The sequence below is a fragment of the Emydura macquarii genome, unplaced genomic scaffold (assembly GCF_026122565.2).
Source record: "Emydura macquarii macquarii isolate MOO-44397 ecotype Brisbane River unplaced genomic scaffold, CSIRO-AGI_Emac_v2 contig_3451, whole genome shotgun sequence".
Taxonomy (NCBI): Eukaryota; Metazoa; Chordata; order Testudines; family Chelidae; genus Emydura; species Emydura macquarii.
This window is the reverse complement of record NW_027133588.1, coordinates 8,972,606-8,994,997: the sequence shown is the minus strand read 5'-3', so window position 1 is coordinate 8,994,997 and position 22,392 is coordinate 8,972,606. Positions and strand designations below refer to the sequence as shown.

General features: G+C 40.2%; 1 protein-coding gene across 3 annotated transcripts in view; it reads right to left on the bottom strand.

The window, feature by feature from the left end:
- The window catches only part of THSD4 (thrombospondin type 1 domain containing 4), a 597,500-nt gene that overhangs the window by 114,976 nt on the left and 460,132 nt on the right, over positions 1–22,392 (bottom strand). For all 3 annotated transcript variants that reach the window (XM_067534792.1, XM_067534793.1, XM_067534794.1), the window contains one exon: positions 6,220–6,424. In XM_067534792.1, coding sequence (XP_067390893.1) covers positions 6,220–6,424 — 205 coding nt within the window. The remainder of the gene's footprint in view (positions 1–6,219; positions 6,425–22,392) is intronic.

Sequence of the window (22,392 nt, the reverse complement as noted above, 5' to 3'; positions counted from 1 at the left end):
GTAATGTGCTAAGTAAGATGAGGATGTTTATGTTCATGTGTTATATGTGTAATGGAAGTTATGGATATGTTTGGTATATCGGTATTTCAAATAGTGCTGTTTGAGTGGGATCTCAGACAGGATGGTTGCAGAACAATAGCCTGCTTAATGGCCCATTGAGACATTCACAGGTGCAAGGGGCCCAGGGGGAGAAGCCAGGGATACACCTGATGAGTCACCAGAACTTGCCCATGTGACTCTGGACTCCATTTTGCTTCCTGTAAAATTCCACAAGCAGCATGGCAGGGGCCAGAGGATATATAAGGCAGAAGCCTTCAAATCCATTTTGTCTTCAATCCTGTTCAGCTTCTCCCACCTACCTACCTCTGGATCAAGTCATCTGCAACTGAAGCTGTGCAACAAAGGACTGAGACCCATCCAGGTACTGGATGCATACCAGAGGGACTATACAAGCCTGCAAACTCCACAATTCTTCTAAAAACCTGATGTATATGGACTTTCAAATCATTTGTATGTATCTGATTGCTTTAATCCCTTAATATTTCTCTTATTGTTTATTCCTTTCTTTTTATAATAAACCTTTAGTTCTAGTTACTAAAGGATTGGCTGGAAACGTGGTATTTTGGGTAAGATCCAAACTTATATTGATCTGGTACCGTAGCTGACCATTTGGGGTCAGGAGGAACCTTTTTAGTAAAGAGCAGAGAGTTTAAACAACTGGTCTCTTTACTGGATGCAGTGGCTGATTGGGGGCCGGAGACTGGAATGCAGTAAAGGGGGCTGTGTGTATTCATGTACTAGTTTCTTGATAATCGGTTTGGGGAATCAGAAGCACAGTTTGTGGCAGGTTGGGAAGTCTGGCTTCAGTGCCACCCACCAGTTCTGGGAGAATCTGCTCTCCTTTTGCAGCCTACCCTGACCTTGGCATTTTCAGGTGGCTACCCTAGGCACGGAAGGGTTACAACATCTGTGACTGTATTAAGCCAACTTTTGATACTTAATACTTGAATATTTTTTCTGCCACATCTCCATTTGTTGAGAAACAATGAATAACAATATCAATCAGCTCCTTCAAATGCAGCACAAAGACATCTGGTAATATAGCCACTTTCAGAATAACAGTGTCAGATTGATATTATGCAGCTTTTAAATTATTTATTTACTCTAAACCTTAATCCCGAGGATATTAAATTATTTACATACAAACAACATATTTTGCTGCTCAGGTAGAATTGTAAGACCAACAGAGGTCAATGGTACAAATCCTGGTCCCACCTAAGTCCACTGAAAATTTCCATTTATTTCAATGGATAAGAATTTTATCATTGGGATAAAAATAAAATAGGCCCTCATCCCACTTCTATGCACAATCTGAAATGTCACAGAACTGCCCTTCCAGATGAAGGATTTTTGCATGGGCAACTGCTCTGTCACACCAGATGTCTAACCGAAGAGCCCATCAGACATTACACACTACCGAGAATCACTTTCAAAAGAATAATACAAGTTATTACGTGTAGAGTTCAGTCTGCATTGAGATCGGTCTAAAGGTAAACCTAAGGCAGATAAATTTAACTCAGTTCCGAATTGAACTGTGGAGACTAAAATTAGTGAACTGCAGAACTGGTAAATATGCTTATTACTAAAGGTTTAGAAAAAGTTACACCCAAGATACACTACACACTTTCCAAACACTAAGGAAGTACAGCCAATTTGCTGAAGGACATACAATCTAAGATTAGAGGAGGTATCTATTTTGTGCACTTTCTAGCTTTATTTCCATGGTGTTCTTCGTACAACAAAATATCTCTAGAATATGGCAGGTTACAAGCTTTGTACTTAAAACTGGAAAATGAATGGAACACAGAATATGCTTGAAATCAGAACCAAGACAATCTGGAAACCTATAATATAACCATTAGGAAAGTTTTGAGGTGTTTTGAAGGATATGTAGATAACAGCGTTATACTTGAGACCACTTGAGTAACGTGAACAAAGCTGAAAAAACTATGAACATGTCCAAGGTTATTATGAATTTGAGATTTCTTCCAAAATGTCAAATTTAAAGACACATGAGGTAAACTGTATTTAAATACTTAACTTTCGAACCAGTCTGTCCTGATCTTATGATATTTACTTCACGTCATCTTTTAATCTGAATTTTCTGAATACCTGGATAATATCACATATTCTGGAAACACTACAAACTCTGTTCAGAACACTAGACGTTTGTTCTAAAGATAACGTTTATTATTGTTTTAAGTATAAGAAACTTAAACATCATTATCCCCAATCACTGTCTCTTTCATGTAGATGCTAGCCTGAACAAATTGCTGAGAAAACTACACCGCAGAACTAGCAAGAATTAAGAAATTACCTTAATTAAATAGCACTGTCAAAGCTACTTTGCTTAGCACATTCTGTTACTACAGTCTGGCTCCCAAATACACGAAAGCCCATTATAATTGCTAGTGATGGGTCAACTTCAAAAAGGTTTACAAATCCAGTTTACAAACGTTTAGATGTTTGTATGAATTTTAGCTGAATTTGAATCTCTTTGGTCAAGAAATCCCACTTGAAACCTCACACATGATCTCTCCTTCCATTTCTAGTACTTCTTGGTTTCAGCCAACCTGGAAATATCGTATTGTGAGAACATGTTTTTCTCACTGCATTGACAAAATTGTGAAGTGCAGAAGTGTGATAAATCTGATGCTGTGCAAAAGCTGTGTAATGAAACCACATGGAGCTTAGATGGTCTCATATTTTGTTACCAACTGAAAACTCAGCCTGGGTTCCAAGAATGGTTTGCTGAAGTCTGTGAACCTTTCTAGTGACCTTGTGCTGATTTATGATTCTGCATTGAAAGAAAACACATGCATATTGTGTGACAAAAAACTAAGGCCCCAATTCTGCCTTCTTTATATCAAGTTGTACCTTACTCCATAAGCAGTCTTGTTGACTCCAGTGGGATTACTTGTGCAGTAAATTGTTATTTGGTGTGAGCAAAGGTGACAGAATTGGGCCCTTAAGTCCCAATTCAGCAAAGCAATTAAGTATGTGATTACTTGCTTTGTTGAAGAGGGAAACTGGTGGGAATCCTGAACTCTGGCATGTTCAGATTCAAAGTTTCGATTTGTCCCTCTAAATATAGGGAAGTTTGCAAATTTCAGATCTGAGTCTGGTTTTGAACAGCTCAGTGTTGGGGGATGTTGAGATCCAAGATGACGGCTCAAGCCCTTCTCTATCAAAAATTGCTAGAGGGTCCAGATTGTGAACACAGTTCTGATTGTAGGAGTTTTGTTTCCTTCCACATACTGGAAAATGTCTTCCCTTAATCCCCCATTTCACTTACACAATCAACTGCTAATGAACATTTTGCAAGCTGTCATATCCTGCTCCTCTATTTCACCTTCTTTGCCAGTGTGATATAGCTGGACCTTGTTTAAAAACTGATTTGCTTTATCGTTATCTGACTGCAACTTGTGAAAGCAGAGAAGTTTGCTCTGCCCTTATGGGAAAAGCAGAGAGGCTGCTAGTTTCATGGATGGAACCATTTACCTGAGAATCTTCAGTGTCAGGGAGGCTAATCTAGTGAATTTAGCAGTCTAAAATCCATACTACCTCCTTTAAAATGAACCACTTGTGATGGTACAGAAAAAAATAACCACTGATGGTGGCACAAACAAAGCAGAGAGAGCTCTGGGAATGAGAAGCATGGGAAACACACAGCTTGTTATTTTCCCATACATGCCAAGAGTCCCAATTATTTTTAAGCAAAAATGTTACTATTTTTCTGCTCTGCCTATTCCAAAAATGTTCATGTGGCCCAGTACATTTCAATAGGGTTAAGGGTGTTTTTCTGTTAGCTGTTTTCAGATGCTGGCATGTATATCTGAAAGAAAAATTATCTGCAATTTCATGGTTTGACAACTTTCATTATGTGATGACTTCCAGTGGTTTGCTCAGCAAACTGCATTTTTGCCCATTTGATATAAGAGTTCCACATCTTCTTCCAAACATACAGCGGAAGTGCTCATACAGAATAATTTATTCCCTTCATCACCAAATTATTAACAGAGATGGACACAGCTCAAAACATTCAGATAGGAAACCAAAATCTCATGCTTATATACAGCATATTGGAAAATTCTTTGACTGAGAAGTAGCCTGGGTCAGAAATACTATGTGATCAGGTTCTCTTATAAGAGCTCCAGCATGTCTAAGTTTTAGTATGTCAGCAGAACCTCAAGATTGGTCTTTCTTGTATTAGTCTTAAGAATCACACTTTTGATCAAATTAAGAAATGCATAGGGGCACATTACAGTATATAGTCCCCTACCCCACAAAGTACTCCTGTCTACAAGGAGAGATTTCTGTAAAACTAGTCAAATTTCTTTCCCCCTTCTTGCTAGCAACTAACAAGAAAAAGAAGTAGGAAGTGTAAGGGAAAGAGTCAAAAGGAAAAGAAGATGGCAAGAGACAATGTAGATAATAAGTCTTTCCTTTCTCTCTGTTGGTTAGCAGTGGCTAAGGCATTAGAAAGAGAGAGATGATGTCAGGAGAGTTGTTAAATGGAATACTAGGGCCTGAAGCGTCTAATGCACTTGGACAGTTCTAGGAGGACAGTGGTAAAGACTTTGAAAAAGATTTAGGAGGCCTGGTGGATAATCAGCTGAACATGAGTTCCCACAGTGAATCTGTGGCTAAACGGGCTAATGAAATTCTTGGATGCATAAACAGAGGAATCTCAAGTAAGAATAGAGAGGTTATTTTATCTCTGTATTTGGCACTAGTGTGACCACTGCTGAAATATTGTGGCCAGTTCTGGTGTGCACAATTAAAAAAGGATGTTGACAAATTGGAAAGGATTCAGAGAAGAGCCATGGGAATGATTTAAAACATTTGAAAACCTATTACAGTGATAGACTCCAGGTCAATCTATTTAGCTTAACAAAGAGAATGTTTAAGGGATGATCTGATTACAGCCTACCTATATGGGAACATATATTTGATAATGGACTCTTCAATCTAGCAGACAAAGGTATATTGTGATGCAATGGCTGGAAGTTGAAGCTAGATCATTCAGACTGGAAATCAGGTATACATTTTTAACGGTGATGGTGATTAACCATTGGAACAACTTTCTACGGGTCATGGTGGATTCTCCATCACTGACAATTTTTAAATCAGGGTCGGATGTTTTTCAAAAAGATCTGCTCTAGGAATTATTTTGGGAAAGTTCTACAGTCTGTGTTATACAGTAGGTCAGACTAGAAGACCACAGTGGTGCCTTCTGGCCTGTCATCTATGAAAGGCCTCAGGCAGAGCTCCACTGTTGTTACTGTTTGCTTATAGCACTCACGATGGACACTCCAAGATGACTGGATTTGCTTTAAGCAGTCTGGCAGATGTGGGTCTTTACGAAGGACTTAAATGAGGACAGGCTAGAGGCCTGGCAGATGAGCTGTGTGAAATCCTGCCACATATAGGGGGCCAAATAGGGAAAAACTCACAGGGAATGGACATGGCAGGTCTATGTTTGCAAAACAGGAAGTTTTACACCAGCCCCAGTGCCAGGCATATTCACCTCAGAGTTTTGCCCAATGCCAGACACATTCAGCAATGAAAACGTACCTCCAGATGTCTGATGTTGATACTCCCAGAATCTCAATTCCCACTTAATTCTCATAATATTTCTTAACATCTGAATGATATTGTCATTCTGAGGATACCTTCTCAACACACACCCACAAACACCCACTGAGATACTCTCAGTGCTGTGAAGGTGATCAGAGTTCTTTTGCATTAAAAGGTCTGCATGTTGTGGTGGTGTTTTTTAAGGAAATAGGAGGATCCTGTTTGCTACAGTTTTAAACTAACTAGCAGCCTGCCTTGCTGGAGACAATGTCCTCACTAATCTTTTAGAGAAGATTTAAAAAGTGCTAAGTGCCCACATTGGACCAATGAAAAAGGAAAGCCAAAGCAAGATCACATGGACAGGGCAATACATACAAATTGTGGAGTTTGGTCTGCCATTGTAACCCAGAATTAGAAACAGTGACTTAGTATTCTCTTGTCAGAGAATCTGGTAAATAATTTTCATGTATGCCTTAACATTTCTCTCACTTCGTTGAGAGAGCACAAACTGGGACTAACCTCCAGGCAAACTGCATCATCACACAAATCATGTTTTATCTGGAATGAAATACAACTTACCCAAGTAGTTGTTGCTCTTTGACATCTCAGTAATGTTGATTTTAATAGCCCCTTCAGGAATTTCTACTATTTTGTGGTAGCCAAGATTTGTTAGCGTGTGTTTGAAAACGCCAGACACGACCTTGCAACCAGTATTGTCCCCTCCGCATATTCCACATCTGTCAGCCACCTTGTCTGAGCCCAGGTACTCATCACAGCCAATGCTCTGCAAAAATCAAACCAATATTTTTTTCAGAGCTTACAAATACTGTCTCATGAACGCTTCAGAAATTTAATCAACGTAGGAGAGTGTCATACGTAGCTTTCCCAGAATATAAAGACTTAAGAGATTCAGTGAATTGACATTTTGGATTGTTTCATTTCTTTGCTCTTCCACACTCTGAGTGCAATAAAGTCATTATAAATATCCAAGTCACAGAATACAATTGTAATACTCTGTGGTTGGAGTTTTCAAGTGAGCTTAGGGATGCTGCACTTGCTTTTGCCAGGCCTGGAGAGTCAGATGCAATCTTATTCTTATCAACGCTCTCCTGATCCTGAGTCAGCCAGGCTCACGGTTTGGGCCCACAATCTCAAAGATAATTATTATAGATTACCAAAAACGTAACTCCCAAAAGTAATGTAAATTTAAAGCAAGAAAACGTGTTCAAATGCTTTCTTCAAATCAGAGGAAAATTCAGCAAGCATTGTACTTTACGTGCATGCCCTACATATCCTTCCTCCTTATTTTCAGGCATTTATATTTCTATTCGTAATAAGTGGATGGAATGTATAGACTATCTATAGAACATAACTCGCCATGCATACTGATAGATAGATCTCATTTCATCTACTTTAATAGGTCCAGTACAAAACAGTGCTTTAGGGACACACACAAGGAAGAAACTTACAGTTTACATTATGACTCAAAAATGTGTGACCTTATGGAGAGAGATGAACAAACTTGATTAAATATTACAGTAAAACATAGCCTCCCATCAGACTTGTGAGCTTTATCAGTTTGATTTATATATATTTTTAAAGTCAAAAGCACTCTTCCATTATTTTAAGTAGATTGCACAATACTCAGTGCAAAAGCTGGTTAATGCCTGTTCCATATTCTCTCCTGTAAGTAAAGAGTCAAACGAAAAGGATAAAGAAGACTTTTCTTTTCTGATACCAATAACCCATAACAAAGGGCAGAGTCAGAAGCACAGGCATTGTTGTGTTTCTTTCCACTGCCCAATCCTAGTTCTTGTCCCTTGCTGTGAAAAATGTTCTATACCACAAACCAAATTCTGATTAGTTCCAACGAAAATATTTAAGACCCTTTTTAAGATCTTTTTTTTTATGATTATCCAAAGAACACAGATAAAACCATCTCTGTCTGTGGTCATGAAGCAAGAGGCTGAACTAAAGTCTCAAACTCCGTGTGTGTGTGTGTGGTGGGGGATAACTGACAACTGAAAAACCATTATAACCTACCATTTTTAGCAAGATTGAATTGCCTTGTCATTCAAATGAGAGTTGGTTTCTTACTGGAAGTATCTGCTTTAACATCTTTTATTAGCATATACATATCTTTAGAAGGAAATCATGTACATATTTCATTTTTGCCTATTACTTAACATTTATTGTACTTGCTAATAATGTAATGCCTCCTGCCAAATACAGAAATTACCACTAAGTGTTGCTCCATCAACATTTCAGACATGTCTAGAGCAATCAGGAAAATAAAGTGCTTTGAATTTAAGACTTCTGCACCATAACTACAGATGATGGATTGAGCTGTAGCCTTTTCCTTATTAAGGATCTTTTTGCTGAAAAGATTCACACTTTTTCCTTTGTAAGTTTATCTCAACAGAAATGTGGTGCTGCTTATCATCCGCTTAGATTATCCAGTGATATTCAGGAAGTGTTCCACGGCCAGTATGTCATTATATGTAGGAATGCCCTCCATGAATGATATGTTGTACCATGTGTATCGCTTGTACAAACGTTCAGTGGTCTTCCACATTAATATTCTGTTTTATAAGGATTCCTTCATTCAAACAAGCAAAAGGGCTATTTTACGGAATAAGTACCTTAGAAATACTTCAAGGGATTTTAACATTTTTATTGTGACTATTATTCAGACACTTCTGCCTGTGAATGAAGGTGCCTTTGTACATGAGTACTGCACTAGGGGTTTAAGGGACAGGCAAATTATAACTAATGGATTTTATAAACTCTCTAATTACCTAAAATATTTTAGCCATGCTATAAAAAATGATTGCATAGCTCATATCTCCAGATATGGCACGGGTAACAGTATAGCAAGTTGCGTGTCCCACTGGATCAATGTGACTTTCTAACTGTACAAAACACATATTTCTAGCATTGAGGGGTCATGAGATAATAGATCTGACCCTGTCACTGGTCCAGGACTAAATACTGCCTGTCCTGGGCCTTGGGCCAGAGTAATTTTGGGATGACGGAGGAAACATTTTTCTGGCAAGTTGGTTTTGACTTTCTTTTTTAAAGGCAGATGTTTGAAGCTGCTCAGAGGTTTGGAATGTTAGAAGCAGTCCTGGAGGAGCTAGATTAATTAGTAGAATGCTAGGAAAGCAGGCAAAGATGCATGATATTGTATGGATCGCTTTACCACATGTGTGATGTAGTATGGCCCCTTAAGCTTAAGCGCTTTGCTGAATCAGGATGTAACTATCTCTATAAACACACACACATACACACACACACACACACACACACACACACACACACACGCAAGAGAGAAAATAAAGTTAGGAAATAAAAAAAAAACTTAAGCCCAAAACAATTCTCGGTGTAGCCAGCAGTCGGAATTCACGTTTTCATGGCCATGGATTTCAATGGCAGAATGTCGACTGGAGAAGTCACAGCAGCACAATCCACAGAAGCTACCCAAACTGGCCTTTCTGAAGCCAAATTCTGCAGCCCAAGAAATAGGTCAGGCTAGCTAGGGCAAGCAATGAATCAGCAATGAATCGGCTGTTTAGCAGGATAAAGTAAATACTCTTTGCTGATTAGTGTGCAGCCAATGCACTCATCCTGTATGATGAAAAAACATCAATCTTTTTCCTAAGGATTTTTGGAATTATGATTAACATACATTTGAGCACCAGTTTCTTATTCCATTAACAACTAAATAAATGCAAATATTTACAAAAAATCAAAAACCTCTTCTAAACTTTCTTATTAAATTGTTTGCATTCCACATAGCCACACACACCAAAAAGCCTTTTACCACACTGTTGCTAGACACTGGCAAGAACTGAGCCACTGAAAAAATTAAGAGACTCTGGTACAAATTGGAATTTACAGTATGTCTTTCCCTAGACTTCAGTGGGCTTCTGATCAGGCCCTTCTTTATGCTACAAGATATAAACACCTGAAGACTTGCTTGGAGAGCATTTAGGCCACTGGTTTACATAACCCCAGCAGCTTAATTAGGCCTTAGAGGGGGTGCAAATTACACTGACACTCACTTTAAGGCCTCTTTACATTGTCAGAGCGATGAAAAGGGGCCTTCATGTAACTGAGAATTCAGGATTTCATTTTTGATAGTCTAACAGATATTTGAGCAAATGCCATTCTTTGCATCAAATTTCAAACCACATCCCCATCAGGAATCTACATATTTCTGTAATCTGTTTGGATTGTTAAGAGTAGATTCCTGGGCACATGTGAAGAAAGACACATCTTGCCTGTGCAATAAGATTTTTTCACTTGCCATAACTTATCTTTTCTTTTCTCTCATTGCGTTTGCAACTATTCTTGGGTTCCAAATAGAAGAGGGTAGTGAACAACTGTCCCCTAAAATAATGTTTTAATTCAAAAGTTATTTCTGTCTTCTACTTTTTAAAACTGTACTACAAGCCAAACATCGTTACTATTTTCAAATAATTTTTGCAATATGTTTCAAGAAAACTTTATAAGTTACAAGTTAGCACTAAAGAAGCTGTTTAAGAATTACACACAATTGTGTGCCAAAATTAAGTTAAATGAAATTCCTGGGAAAAACAAGGGACAATCTGGATGAAATATTCAGTGGTGGACTTCACAGGGCTTTAGGGCTGTATATACAATAGAATGGGGTTACTGCCAGGCATTTAAAGAGATGAAGTGCTGATTCTTGAAATGGAAAGCAGATGTTACAATTTCAGTGCTAAATGAATGTACTAAATAACTAACTAAAATCTATGTTGGTACAATGGTATACACAATACAAAATGAGATGATTTGCCTTCTGTGCTCTAGCTATATCCATTTATGGTGCTCAAAAGAATGAGGAGTTATAATATGTTGCTAATGTCCGCTTCTAAAACTGCCAGTATTTGCAGGTAAATGATTTAACTGAAAACAGTCAGACAACTAATGTGGGGACTGTATGCTCCAGTGCCTAGCAGACTCTGTAGCAAAGCAGGTTGCTGCAAGTTATACTTAAATGTACAATAGTTGAAAAATTCACGTGCCCATGCCAAAAGGGCCAAATGACAACTACACATGTGCCACAAGGGACTCAGCCACTAAAGAAATGGGGTGTGGTCACTGGCAAAGTGAAGGGAGTCACCTGGCAAAATACTTGCTAGGAATGTTATCCAAAACACCTCTGAGGAAGTTATGTGGAAAACAGTACTATAAAAAGTGGTGCCACAACCAGCAAGATTCCAATATGACCAATGAGCTGACTGAACATTGTGAATTATCTAGAAATCCCACATATTACGAACTAATGATACAGTTCTGCATGCTACTAATCTCAGCAAAGCAGAGCTTCTTTGAGGTACGGCAGACTCTGTTGTTGTGCATGGACAACATAACATCCAACTTCACACTGGTAGCATCAACATGGCCAGTCAAGATTTTGAACTCTTCCTCTTGTAATAACAGTACAAAACTCAGCTGAGCTACTAGCATTGTGAGTGATATGTGTGTTAACACAGATGTACCACCAGATATTGCCCTTATCTTTTTGTGTTATTTTAAGGCTATGCCCTTCTCTGTTCTTATAAATATTCAGTGTGAACCTAGTAAGATGATGCTTTGCAACACTATTCCCCTATCTGTCCTACATTTTTTTGCAGAGTTCTAGTCATTTGCCTAAAGAATGCCATTGCCACAACCTTTGTGGTTGAAAGCAATGAAAATCATTGAATACTGGACAAAATGAAAAACGTCTTTAGTAGCTGATAGTTAACTCTTAAAAATTATAATATGTAGCCATAAAAGAGAGATTTACTTCTTTCAACCTATTAGAACTTAGCAGGGAATGAATGAAAAATGATAATTTTGAACCAAACCTATTCTGATCCAAGCAGCCTTTAGAATATTTAGTGACTAGAAATAAATAGGGCTGTGTACATTATCCAGTGTTATCATGTGGAGTAATGTTTTGAAAAAAGGTTCACCTTTAGATCAGATACTTCTTCTTCTGGAGTTTGTAGTGTTTGCTGAGCCACCCAACAGCAGCTTCATCAGCACAATGAAGGGCCCTAAGGCCACCATGAGATCTAGTCAGCTGACATTGGTCAACAATGTTTGCCATTGATTGATTGTGGCCATAGTGACAAAGTGGGTCGTCACACAGATCCCATGTGTAGAGGCTGGCTGTGCATATTCCTCGGTCAGTTTTGAACCTGTTCAGCAGAGTCCAGAGGTGACATGGCAGGTCAAATCCAGGTGGTTGAATGGTCGGATCAGCAACAAAGAAACTATTACAAGCATCTATAGCCAACCACTCATCACCATGCTACTGACAAATTCTGATCTGGCACTTGAAACCACAATGGATGCCTCGACATAAGACGAGCTCTGAGGTGACTGAAAATATGGGTGTACAGTGGGAGGTCTGGATTGGCCCGCTTCTTTTCCACCAGTCAGGCTGTAGACTCTCTGAGACGAATATCTGGAGGCTATGTTGCTCACAACTGGTAGCCATGGGATGGGAGTGGAGCGCAGGGTGCCTGTGATGATACACATGGTCAAGTTCAATTCAACGTGAACGAGTTTAATGTGAGGCGAATGACACAAAAGGGGCACAGTATTCCGCTGAGGAATAGCACAGTGAAAGAGCCAACATGCACAATGTCTAGGCACCTGCACCCCATGTCAAACCAGTTAATTTGCTGATTAGATTGTTCCTGGTCCTGACTTAGGCAGCACTCTTTTTTAGATGGTCATGGAAAGTCAAAGAAGGTCCAGTATGACACCAAGGTAGACCAGTTTTGCCTTCTGTTTCAGTCATTTTCCGTTGAAACTGTCTTAATCATACTTGGTTGGAGATGCTAACCGCTACAGTAGGCTGTCCTCATGGCCAGGTCGGCATTCTAGATGTTCTCCAATCTGGTGAAAGAGCACGACTGAGCATGAAAGAGCACCGCATCAGATATCATCTTAAGAGATAAACTTGTGTGACTTATTCAGTGGCAGGTCATTTGTGTACAGATTAAACACAATGGGTACCTTGGGGTAAGCCATTAGAACAAGTGCATGGAGAAGATAATCCATCTCCCACATGTACCTGAAAATGCCTGTAATGAAGTAGAAGTTAAACAATGTCCATCACTTATGCTGGGAGAGCTCTTAACAGTTTTACCAAAAGACCAGTGAGCCATACAGTATTGTAGGCTGCTGTGAGGTCCAAGAAAACAGCTCCTGTCTTCAAGTTCCGTTGAAACCCATTTTCTATATAGGTAGCAAGGGCTAGGACTTATTTGCATGTGCTTCGGCCTTTCCGAAAGTTTGGCTGATGCTGAGAGTTGTCTCCACCTCTGGAGATGTATGCTGGAGGATAAGTTGCTCCAGAACTTTGAAGATGACAGATAGCAGAGAGATTGGTCCATAGCCTGCTGCATTGTGTGGGTCCATTCCGGGTTTTAGAAGGACAATCACTTTTGGCATCCTCCAGATCTTTGGCAGGTTAACATTAACAACCTGCGTCAGGAATTTGATGGGCTTTGGTTCCAAGGTGTTTCATGAACTCTGGCGAAATACTGTCCTATCCCACTGCCGGGTTTGATGTTGCTCACTACAGTATCTAATTCAGTGCTTGTGAATGGTGGTATGCACTGACGAAGTGGATTACATCACCTGAATTGCTGCTATTCATCACACATCTGCCATTTTACAAGCTTATTCAGGGGAACCTTTGAAACCTGAAGCAAGTGGCTAGTTATTTGGTTTGGAGAGACAGCAGGAAAGGGCAGTACTGGTTGTTGTGGTATGCCAAGTCGATGCAGAAGGCTCCAAGATTTCCGGCTGGAATGGGTGAAATTATATTCCTCCCATCTTGCTTGTGTCACAGCATCTAAGGACTTTAAGTTGCCAGCAATATCTGGATCTCCTGATGATTCATACCGCTTCAGTAGTTCTGAACATTTAGCGACACAATACAGACAGGGTGATAGCCTCATGGAATGGACACACATCTTGCTTTGAAAATGGTTCCATTGAAATGGTGGTAGTCTTCACTGATTGGGATGGAATGTGATGGGATGGTAAAAATACTTGGTTTCAGAGTTTCACTGAATTTCTCCCAGTTAGGTTTCCTGAAATTTCATCTTCTGTTCTTTAAACTTCTAACAATCGGCAGCTGAAGGCTGACATGGATAATTGATGGTCTATGTTGACAATGTGGAAAGTTGTCCAGGACCACACACGATGCTGGTTGGGGGGGGGCTCTCTAGTGATGTCACCCAGCAGAGTTTAGGTGAATAATCACGTGACCATTTAGCTGAGTGAAAAGTACCCCATTGGCATTGGATCAGCATTCATGTTACATCCCCCCTCAGTAACTGGTTAACCCTGGAAGCTAAAGATCCAAGCTGGCAGAAGGAATTCCATTAATTAACTGAATCCCGGTCACTTGCCAGCCATCACCCCTGATGTGAAGGCATTCCCTGGCTTTCTAGTCATTGGTCTGGCTTTAAGAGCTCTCCAACTCAATGGCAGGGGTTCGTTGACATCCAAGTACAGTGTAATCAGATGAGATACTAATGAGTGATTGATGGTTACATTCTGAGGATCAAACAAAAATGAGAGTGCCCCAACTTCAGACACGTTGTTTGAAGCCTGTTTGTCTTATGTGTCTTTGCACTGGTGCCAGGTAGGAAGAAGTGAAAACACTTTACGCTCAAACTCCATGTCAAGGAAAAGAAACTCACTGAACCAGTTCAAAATATGAGGTAATTTAGGATGCATTTCTCCCAAGCCTGGCACAGGATAAAGTGTATTATCCAATTTCATAGATATACATACACACAAAAATGACTTTAGGGCAAAGTCTGATTTGAAAAATAGGAAAAGTGTCTCAACATTTCTAAGTTAACATATATGGCAACTTCCTTTTCCCCACACAGGCTATTGCTAAAGTTTGCTTAGTCTGACTAGTGGTTACACGTTGAAGCAAATTTGCCTGTAAAAATATATTAATTGAAACGTGAAATGATGATCCTGGTTCAGGCAGAGAACATAAGATGCAAGATCCAGGAACAAATTGGAAAGGGCTCAGAAAGATTCATAGCCTGGAAAAACCTGCCTCGCAATGAGAGACTTAAGAAACTCAATCTATTTAGTTATTGAAGAAAAGGCTAAGCGGTGACTTGATCATGGTCTACAAGTACCTATATGTGGTGAAGATTTGTGACAGTAGAAGATTCCTTAATCTACCAAACATGTTCCAAACAGTGGTTGGAACATGAAGCTACACAAATTCAGACTAGAAATAAGGTGCAGATTTTGAACTGTGTAAGTAATTAATCATTGGAACAACTAATCTAGGGATGCGGTGGATTATCTCAGTTGAAGCCTTTAAACCAATACTGGATGTCTCTCTAATAATATGCTATAGCTCAGCTAGAAGTTATAGGTTTGATGCAAGAATTACTGGCTGAAATTCTATGGTTTGTGCTATGCAGGAGGTTAGACCAGATTACCAGAATAGTCCCTTCTAGATTTGAAATCTGTGAAGTTATATGGTGTGACCTATTAAAAAAATCGAACAACAACAGTAATATGGTTATCCAAATATTATAGGAATCTTCTCTATGTTTTATCTCAACCAAACCAAATATGTGATTGATGTAGCATGAGCCATAATAATTTAAAATGCAAATACATATACTAAGATTCTTCTGACATTTTTCAAAATTCAAATTTAATTTAATATTGAAATTAATAAAAACAGTGTGGAAGAACAGGTTCTAATAATAGATAATTTTCATATTAAATACAACTGATTCTCCTTACAAGGGTAAGGCATTTGTTGCATCCACATTGTAAATCTTATATGCATTGCACTCTACTAAAACATCATCCTGCTAATCAAGTTGCCTTGGGGGAAGAAGAAAAAAAGAGATGGACTGGAGATGAAATCATTATTTTGAATTCCTGTCATTAAATGATGCAAAAAAACCAAACAAGATGAGGAAAGTGTTTGAAAGCTGACCTGCAAGTATGTAACAAAGTTAAGGTTCTGCACTAGATTCTTCAAATAAACACGGTCTTTTCAGCACATTACTAATGTTTACTATATTAGTTGTTGTTGCTGCCATGGCTGTTTCTCAGGTCTTTGAAGGGCAGATCTTTGCTTCATGGAGTATCCGCTCTCACTCAGTATGGTGCCTCAGGCTTGCAGTCTTGTGACATATTGACACAGAACAGCACTGCAGGCTAGGCTTTGTCTAAACAGATAAAGGGAAATCCTGATTTTTCCAAGTCTCACGGTATTTCTTTTGTTGTTGTTATTTATTATTATTATTTTTAAAGTTTAATTACTTGTATCTTACAGGGAAGATCCACATCCCAGAGATGTTGAGTGTGTGGAGCAAGAGAAGCAGAGTATTAGCTAGCAAGAGTCAAAATGCGCTTAATGAATTGGGAAAACACCAAACTAAAAAAAATAAACCGTAGATTTGTGGTGAAATGAACTTCGATCTGCCTAACTAAAGCATAAGCAAGTACTGTTAGGACTGAAATATTTGAAATTATATTTACAGACTGTTTTTCACTATACTTTGTCTCTCAGAAGTCTGGTTTCCAATGTCCGCCCATCCTAAACAAAGCGACTGCCGCATGACATTGACTGAAAGCAGAACAGCAGTGACACACAATTATTAGATTTTGCATTTCCAGTATAACCAGCAGTCTCCAGATTTTTTTAATTTTATGAACAGTTAGCATGTAGCATGTTTCATCACAGGCTCAACACCCGAGTTAAGACTCCCAGTTCTCTCTCCTCCTCCTCAGTCTCTGCTCAAGTTTAGGTTTACTACCAATCTCTGAAATGGTCTATAGAATTATTTTGGTTAGTATCTGACAGGAACATTCACAGAAAAGTTTAGTACCTCCTGTAGCAAGGCGCTATGGCCTTCCTCGGAGCCTGGGCCCAAGGAAGGGTCGCGATGCCCCTGCTGGGCAGAACAAGGCCCTACAGGTGAAACTTCCTGGAAGCAGAGGGGTGGAGCCAGGGCAGGAAAGGGAAATATAAAAGGCTGGTCTAGCAGGTTAGTAAGGGGGAAGCTGCTGCTGGAGGCAGACATATCTTCCCAGAGCTGTGGTCTGTGCCTGACCCAGGCCCAGTGGTGGTTTGGAGCAACCGCCCCACCGACCAGAGCCTCCAAGGTTGCCCAGACCACCGGGCCTGAGTGACTGGAGAGGGCCGCCAGGCCCTAGTAGCCGGGAAGAGCCACCTGAGACCACTGGGTGGGAAAAAAACCCTGATGTCAGCCCTGACCTGGAGGAGCTGCCTGACGTCAGGGACCCCCTGGAGCTGCCTGAGCCTGGTGTACCAGAGGATTCCCTGGGACCTGGAGGAGTTGCCCTCTGCGGATGACCTTGAGGAGTTTCCAGACCTGCCACCAGTCGACGGTGAGGGACTTGTGAGGCTCCTGTTCGCCATCTACCCCAGCGACCCAGAGGGAGATAACTGGCTGCAGGTACTCGGGGAAAGGGAGGGAGGAAGTAGCCCAGGGACAGCCAACTAGAGAGTGGCTGAGTCGGGGCTAAACCAGTCAGGGTGTTGTGGCTGGAGCCCCACTGACTCTGTGGCAAACTGCTTTGCCACTGATAGGACCCTGGGCTGGGACGCAGTGGAGTCGGGTGGACCTGCATCCCCTTCCCCTTCCCTAGCCACCCCAGGAGTACTTGGCTTCCTTGGAACTTGCCTACCTGAGGACCCTGAGCTTTACTAGCCCTGCCTGCCTGCAAGGCTGAGGGCTCCGGAGTAGTTCGCCTGCCCTGTCTGCTGGAGGGCTGGGGGCTATTGACTGCCTCATCAGCCCTGCCCGGCTTGCGGGCTGGGGGCTGTAAACTGCTTTGCTTCCCCTGCCTGTTGGAAGGCCAGGGGCTATAGACTGACTTGCCTGCCCTGCCCTGCCTGAGGACTGGGGGCAATAGACTGCTTAACAGCCCCACCTGTTGGAAGGCTGGGGCTATAGACTCCTTACCAGCCCTGTCCTACGTGCGGGCCAGAGGGCTACTGACTGTGAGAGAAGCCCGCCCTGCCAGGGGCCAGGGCTAAAGACTTGTAATCTGCAACGCTTATTCCCGCAGACCAAGGCGCTGTGGCTTTCCTCGGAGCCTGGGCCCGAGGAAGGGTCGCGACGCCCCAGCTGGACCGTGCCACCAGCTTACACTCTATATGTAACACTTCTAATTTATCTATAACAAGCCTTTTATATTTCATCAGAGGTACCTGAGTTCAAGAGACATTTACATTTTCCTACAGCACCACATCAATTCTCTCACAGCACTGTATTGGCAATTAACACTGTATTTGCATTAGTCTCTTGATGGTTCTACTGGCCACTAGCTTTATGTAGCAACAACCCAGTACTTAAAGGCTCACTTGTCCTTCTAGCTTAATTTGAATGATATTACAGCAGGAGAAGACCAAGTGGATCATAGCAACAGCTGTCGAAACTAAATGCCTCTGTTTGACTTTTCCCCTCCATCTCAAGTCTAAGAAATTCTCTGTACACATCTCTAGCTGAAGACCATAGAAAAAGAGATTCCTGCACATACCATAGCTCTCCTCACAAATAAATAAAATAAAATCTGTACTCCTGGGGATATTGCAAGGGGAAAACATCTCAGAAAATGGAAGAAAAAATTAGAAATGTATTTAAAGTTTGTTTCATTTGGTTTGCCCTAATCTTTGAAATCTTTCCCTAAATGTCAGCTCAAACCTGTAAGAAAATGTCTGCTAAAATACAAGGCAAATTAAGCTCATGCCAAAGTGGAAAGCCAAGATAGCTCTGATGTGTTAGCAGTGGAGGAAGATAGCAATGGTTTAACAGAAAAGAGAGAAGTTGGAGACAGAGATAAATTAGGGGAAATACAGCTAACCAGGTTAAGGCTGAAAGGCGAAGAAAGCATATCAAATGAGAAAGGAAATCTCCCAAGTCCCCATCATTTTCTCCTTTCTACCAACTTCTGAATCCTCTTCTTTCTAATTAATCCCTGCTCTATAGTTCTCGTAGTTCCAAGAGGCCTTACTGCTAGAATGTTATCTTTGACCTTCTTTCATTCCTGCTTTGACAAACAACTTCCTACTGTTCAGCCAACTTTCTAGCCATGTTGGATATCTTCTCTGCTCACACAGTGTGATATTTTCACTTCCCATGCTTTTCAAAAAGAAATGGAAAGACACATTATTTTAAACAACTCAATCAGTAATATGGTGGATAGAATTAAAAAGTTAGTGTTGCCCCCAAGGCATTTGGGTGAAAGTAACAATTTTTAAAATATGTAAAGTAGTTTCCCACAAGCTGAGACTCTAATGAAACTTCTTCAGTGACCAATAGTAACAGAAATCTTTCTCCAAAAACAATAGGTACTGTATATTTTTGTAATGGTTTCATTAAAAACAATTTCTCTGAAAGATAAAGCCAGCTTCTGTCCTGCAAAACCAGCTAGAGGCAGCTAAGCAAAGCACTATGTTAGCAAGCTTGGGAAGAGATTTACGTTCCTATACTCACGCTGGGGATGGTCCGAGTATAGTCTAGAGGCTGAAATAATTTGTGACCACATATCTATAGGCAGTGAAACTGGTCATTAGTTTACCCCATATATGTAGCACAGGGAACAAAAATGATATTCAGCTTCAAGAACATACACTTGTACCTCAGAAAACTGGAAGGGCAGCTCCAGATGTTCAGGACACACTGTTAAGATTAAAAAGCACGTTTAAAAATGCTTTCTATCCAGTATTTCTAATACCTTCAAGTTGTTAATGAACAGTTATTGTCAGAAAAGTGACTACAAATAAATAAATCCTCAGAATTTATTATTATTTGTATTATAGAAATACCTGGAGGCCTTAACTCAGTTGGGACCACCATAAATATACATTGTAAAAGACTGTCCCAGCCCCAAAGATCTCACAATACTAATGGACAAGACGCACAACAGGCGGGCGAAAAGAAGTATAAATTATCCCTAATCTATAAATAGGGAACAGTGAGATTACACAACTTCCCCAAAGTCACAAGACATTGGTAGCAGAGCCCAATACAGTATCTAGACCTCCTGAGTCGCAGTCAAATGTCTTAATTACTATATTATTCTTCCTCTCTTCCCTGTGTCGGTTCAGACTTGTATCTTAGCAATACAGAACCAACAAGGTTTGGGAAAGTGAGTCTAATTTTTTTCTGGTTTATGTATCAACAGAATTACTAACTAAATATGAACTACAGAAAATGCACCTAGCAGTGTAACACTTTAATTAGCTACTTAATTACACCTGTAAAGCTCTTTATATGAGCCAGGGTTACTGAGAGAGCTGATTGAGTGCATACCGACTTTTTGACCCTTTTTCCTGTTTGTGAATTGTCTGCAAACAGATAATGATTACTATGAATTTGTGCACTATTCGTAATTGGTCAACAAATAGTTTTTATAAATGTCTGTGAGCCGATGGGTCCCTCAAAAGCAGTGTGTATTCAGAATTCACTATTGGTTTGACCCCAAGCTCATTAAGTCAATGAGAGTCTTTTGATCAGGGCCTATTTGAGTTGTGTGGCCGGTCACCCAAGTTCACAGTATGATAAATATAAGTTCCCAGCAAACTTTTATGGAAACAAAAATAGTCAAAGAACCTTAGTGTAAGAAGGAACTCCACTGCTCAGGTCACATTTCAGCCCCTGATTTTCTTAGTGAATCATTTTCTGCATCCAGGTCCCCTCACAACAATTGCCCCAGATCTCATCATGATTTCCATTTCAGTTCAACATATGTTTATAATGAACCAGTACCCTGGTGCAAGTATAGATTTGAGGGCTACTGAACTCTGGATTTCTCAGCATTCTAATTGTGCACCTGAATTAAATGATGGTGCACTGCTTCATTTCAAACGTCTCATTTAGGAACCTTTGGTCTAGGCATGCTCACTGTGAGTTTGTGTGTTGAGCATTGTAGCAATTAAGTTGAGCCGGAGCTTTCAGAAGTTAGTAAGGACTTTTTCCACCCGTGCTTCTCCTTGCCCTCCCCCCATGTGTTTTACAGCCATAGCATTCATTCATCTGAAATCCAGCCCTGACTTTTGGGTAGCAGGCCAAGTCTTCCAATGTCTGTCCAACAATAATCACTTCGTGGAATAACACATTCTTGGTAGTACCAGCTGGTTATGGCCTCCAATCCAATTTCCACTGAAGCTGATGAAAAGATTTTCATTGAAATCAATGAGAGTTGGACCAGGTCAGCATAGTCCCATTCTTCAGTGAAGTGCCATTTACACAATGTGCCAAGGTAACTAATTCACTAGCTACTTGGTTTGCCAGAAGCAGCTTGTTGATTTTACAATTATTCGTGCCCCTGATTGACTGTGAGAGATTTTTCAACATGTAGTTTTAGGATTAATTATGTCACTAAATATCATCATTAATGCCCTTTCAGAGTCCTTTAAACTCAGATAGTGGCTTACCAAGTCTCTCAGATGGCCACCCATGCTCTGGATCTTGTTTTCACTAGGTTTTGGGCTTTGAATGGGGTTATCGTTCATTATCTTCTATGGTTCATTATCTTACTCTTAAGCACATTTCAATTTCAACTTCAACTAACCAAGTTTCAACTACCCATGATAACCACTCACCGGAACCTAAGCATTATAAATGAGAAAAGTTTTAACATGAACATTAATCATCTTTTCTGTTTTGTGCCTACTTAGGAAGATACAGACTAGTTAGTCACCTTGCTTAATATTGCCATTAGAACTAACATTCACCCATCACCACCAGAGTTTGTAGGACTCAATCACAATTTGCCTCATATCTTTATTCAGTTTTTTGTTCCAAGCCTGGCTGATGATTTTTCAACAACTTTTTAGCATATATAAGGATAGTTTGGCCTACACTGAGCAACATTTTTTTCTGTCTTTGATTGAAGCTTCAAGTTAAGAGTTGTAAATTTATTTTTAAAACATTTTGAGTTCACTGCTTAAGACTCCATCTTCCAAGGCGTTAGGCGCTGGGCCATGGTTTCTGCATGGTGAGTTAGGAATGGTTTTCTTCAATAAAATTGCCAAGCTTTGTGATAACATTTCTAGTGGTGACACCTGAGCTGTTTACGCTTTGTTCTCCTACTCGTTAGTCATTCTGGAATGTGTTTGCAGTCTCTGAGACAGGAGTTTGCACACACATTTCTGAGGCTAATAAATCACTTAATGACCCTTTTCTTTGGTTTTCTACATGAAATTTTCTCCTACTTGTCTGGACCAATAAATATCAACAAATCTGGGTTGTTTGGGAGATTTTTAATAAACTGACAAAGGTTGGCATTCACTCATCTGCTACTGTATTTGCCATTGACAAGGAGGAAGATCTGCACGTTAGTCTTGTTAACTTGCTTGTCATTATTAATATAAGGTCTTGGGGAAATCCATTTGGATCCCAATTCACTATCCAGAGGAAATACTGAAAATACTTAACAACGTCTCAAATAAACCCCTGCGATAGTCATTTCACCAAAGTTCCCCCTGCCTGAAGACTGGCTTTGGAACAATTCTTCCTGTACTGATCGCATGTAGTGATTGTCACACAGGGAGTCTTAGCTATGGTAGTAGATCATTCACAGCATAAAGGAGGTCAGAGGACTTGTAGGGATAAGCAAACTGAACCTCTGTCAGTTTGATCCTGCATTTTTTTTAAAGGTGGAAAATGTATTTTCCTGTTCCTCTCC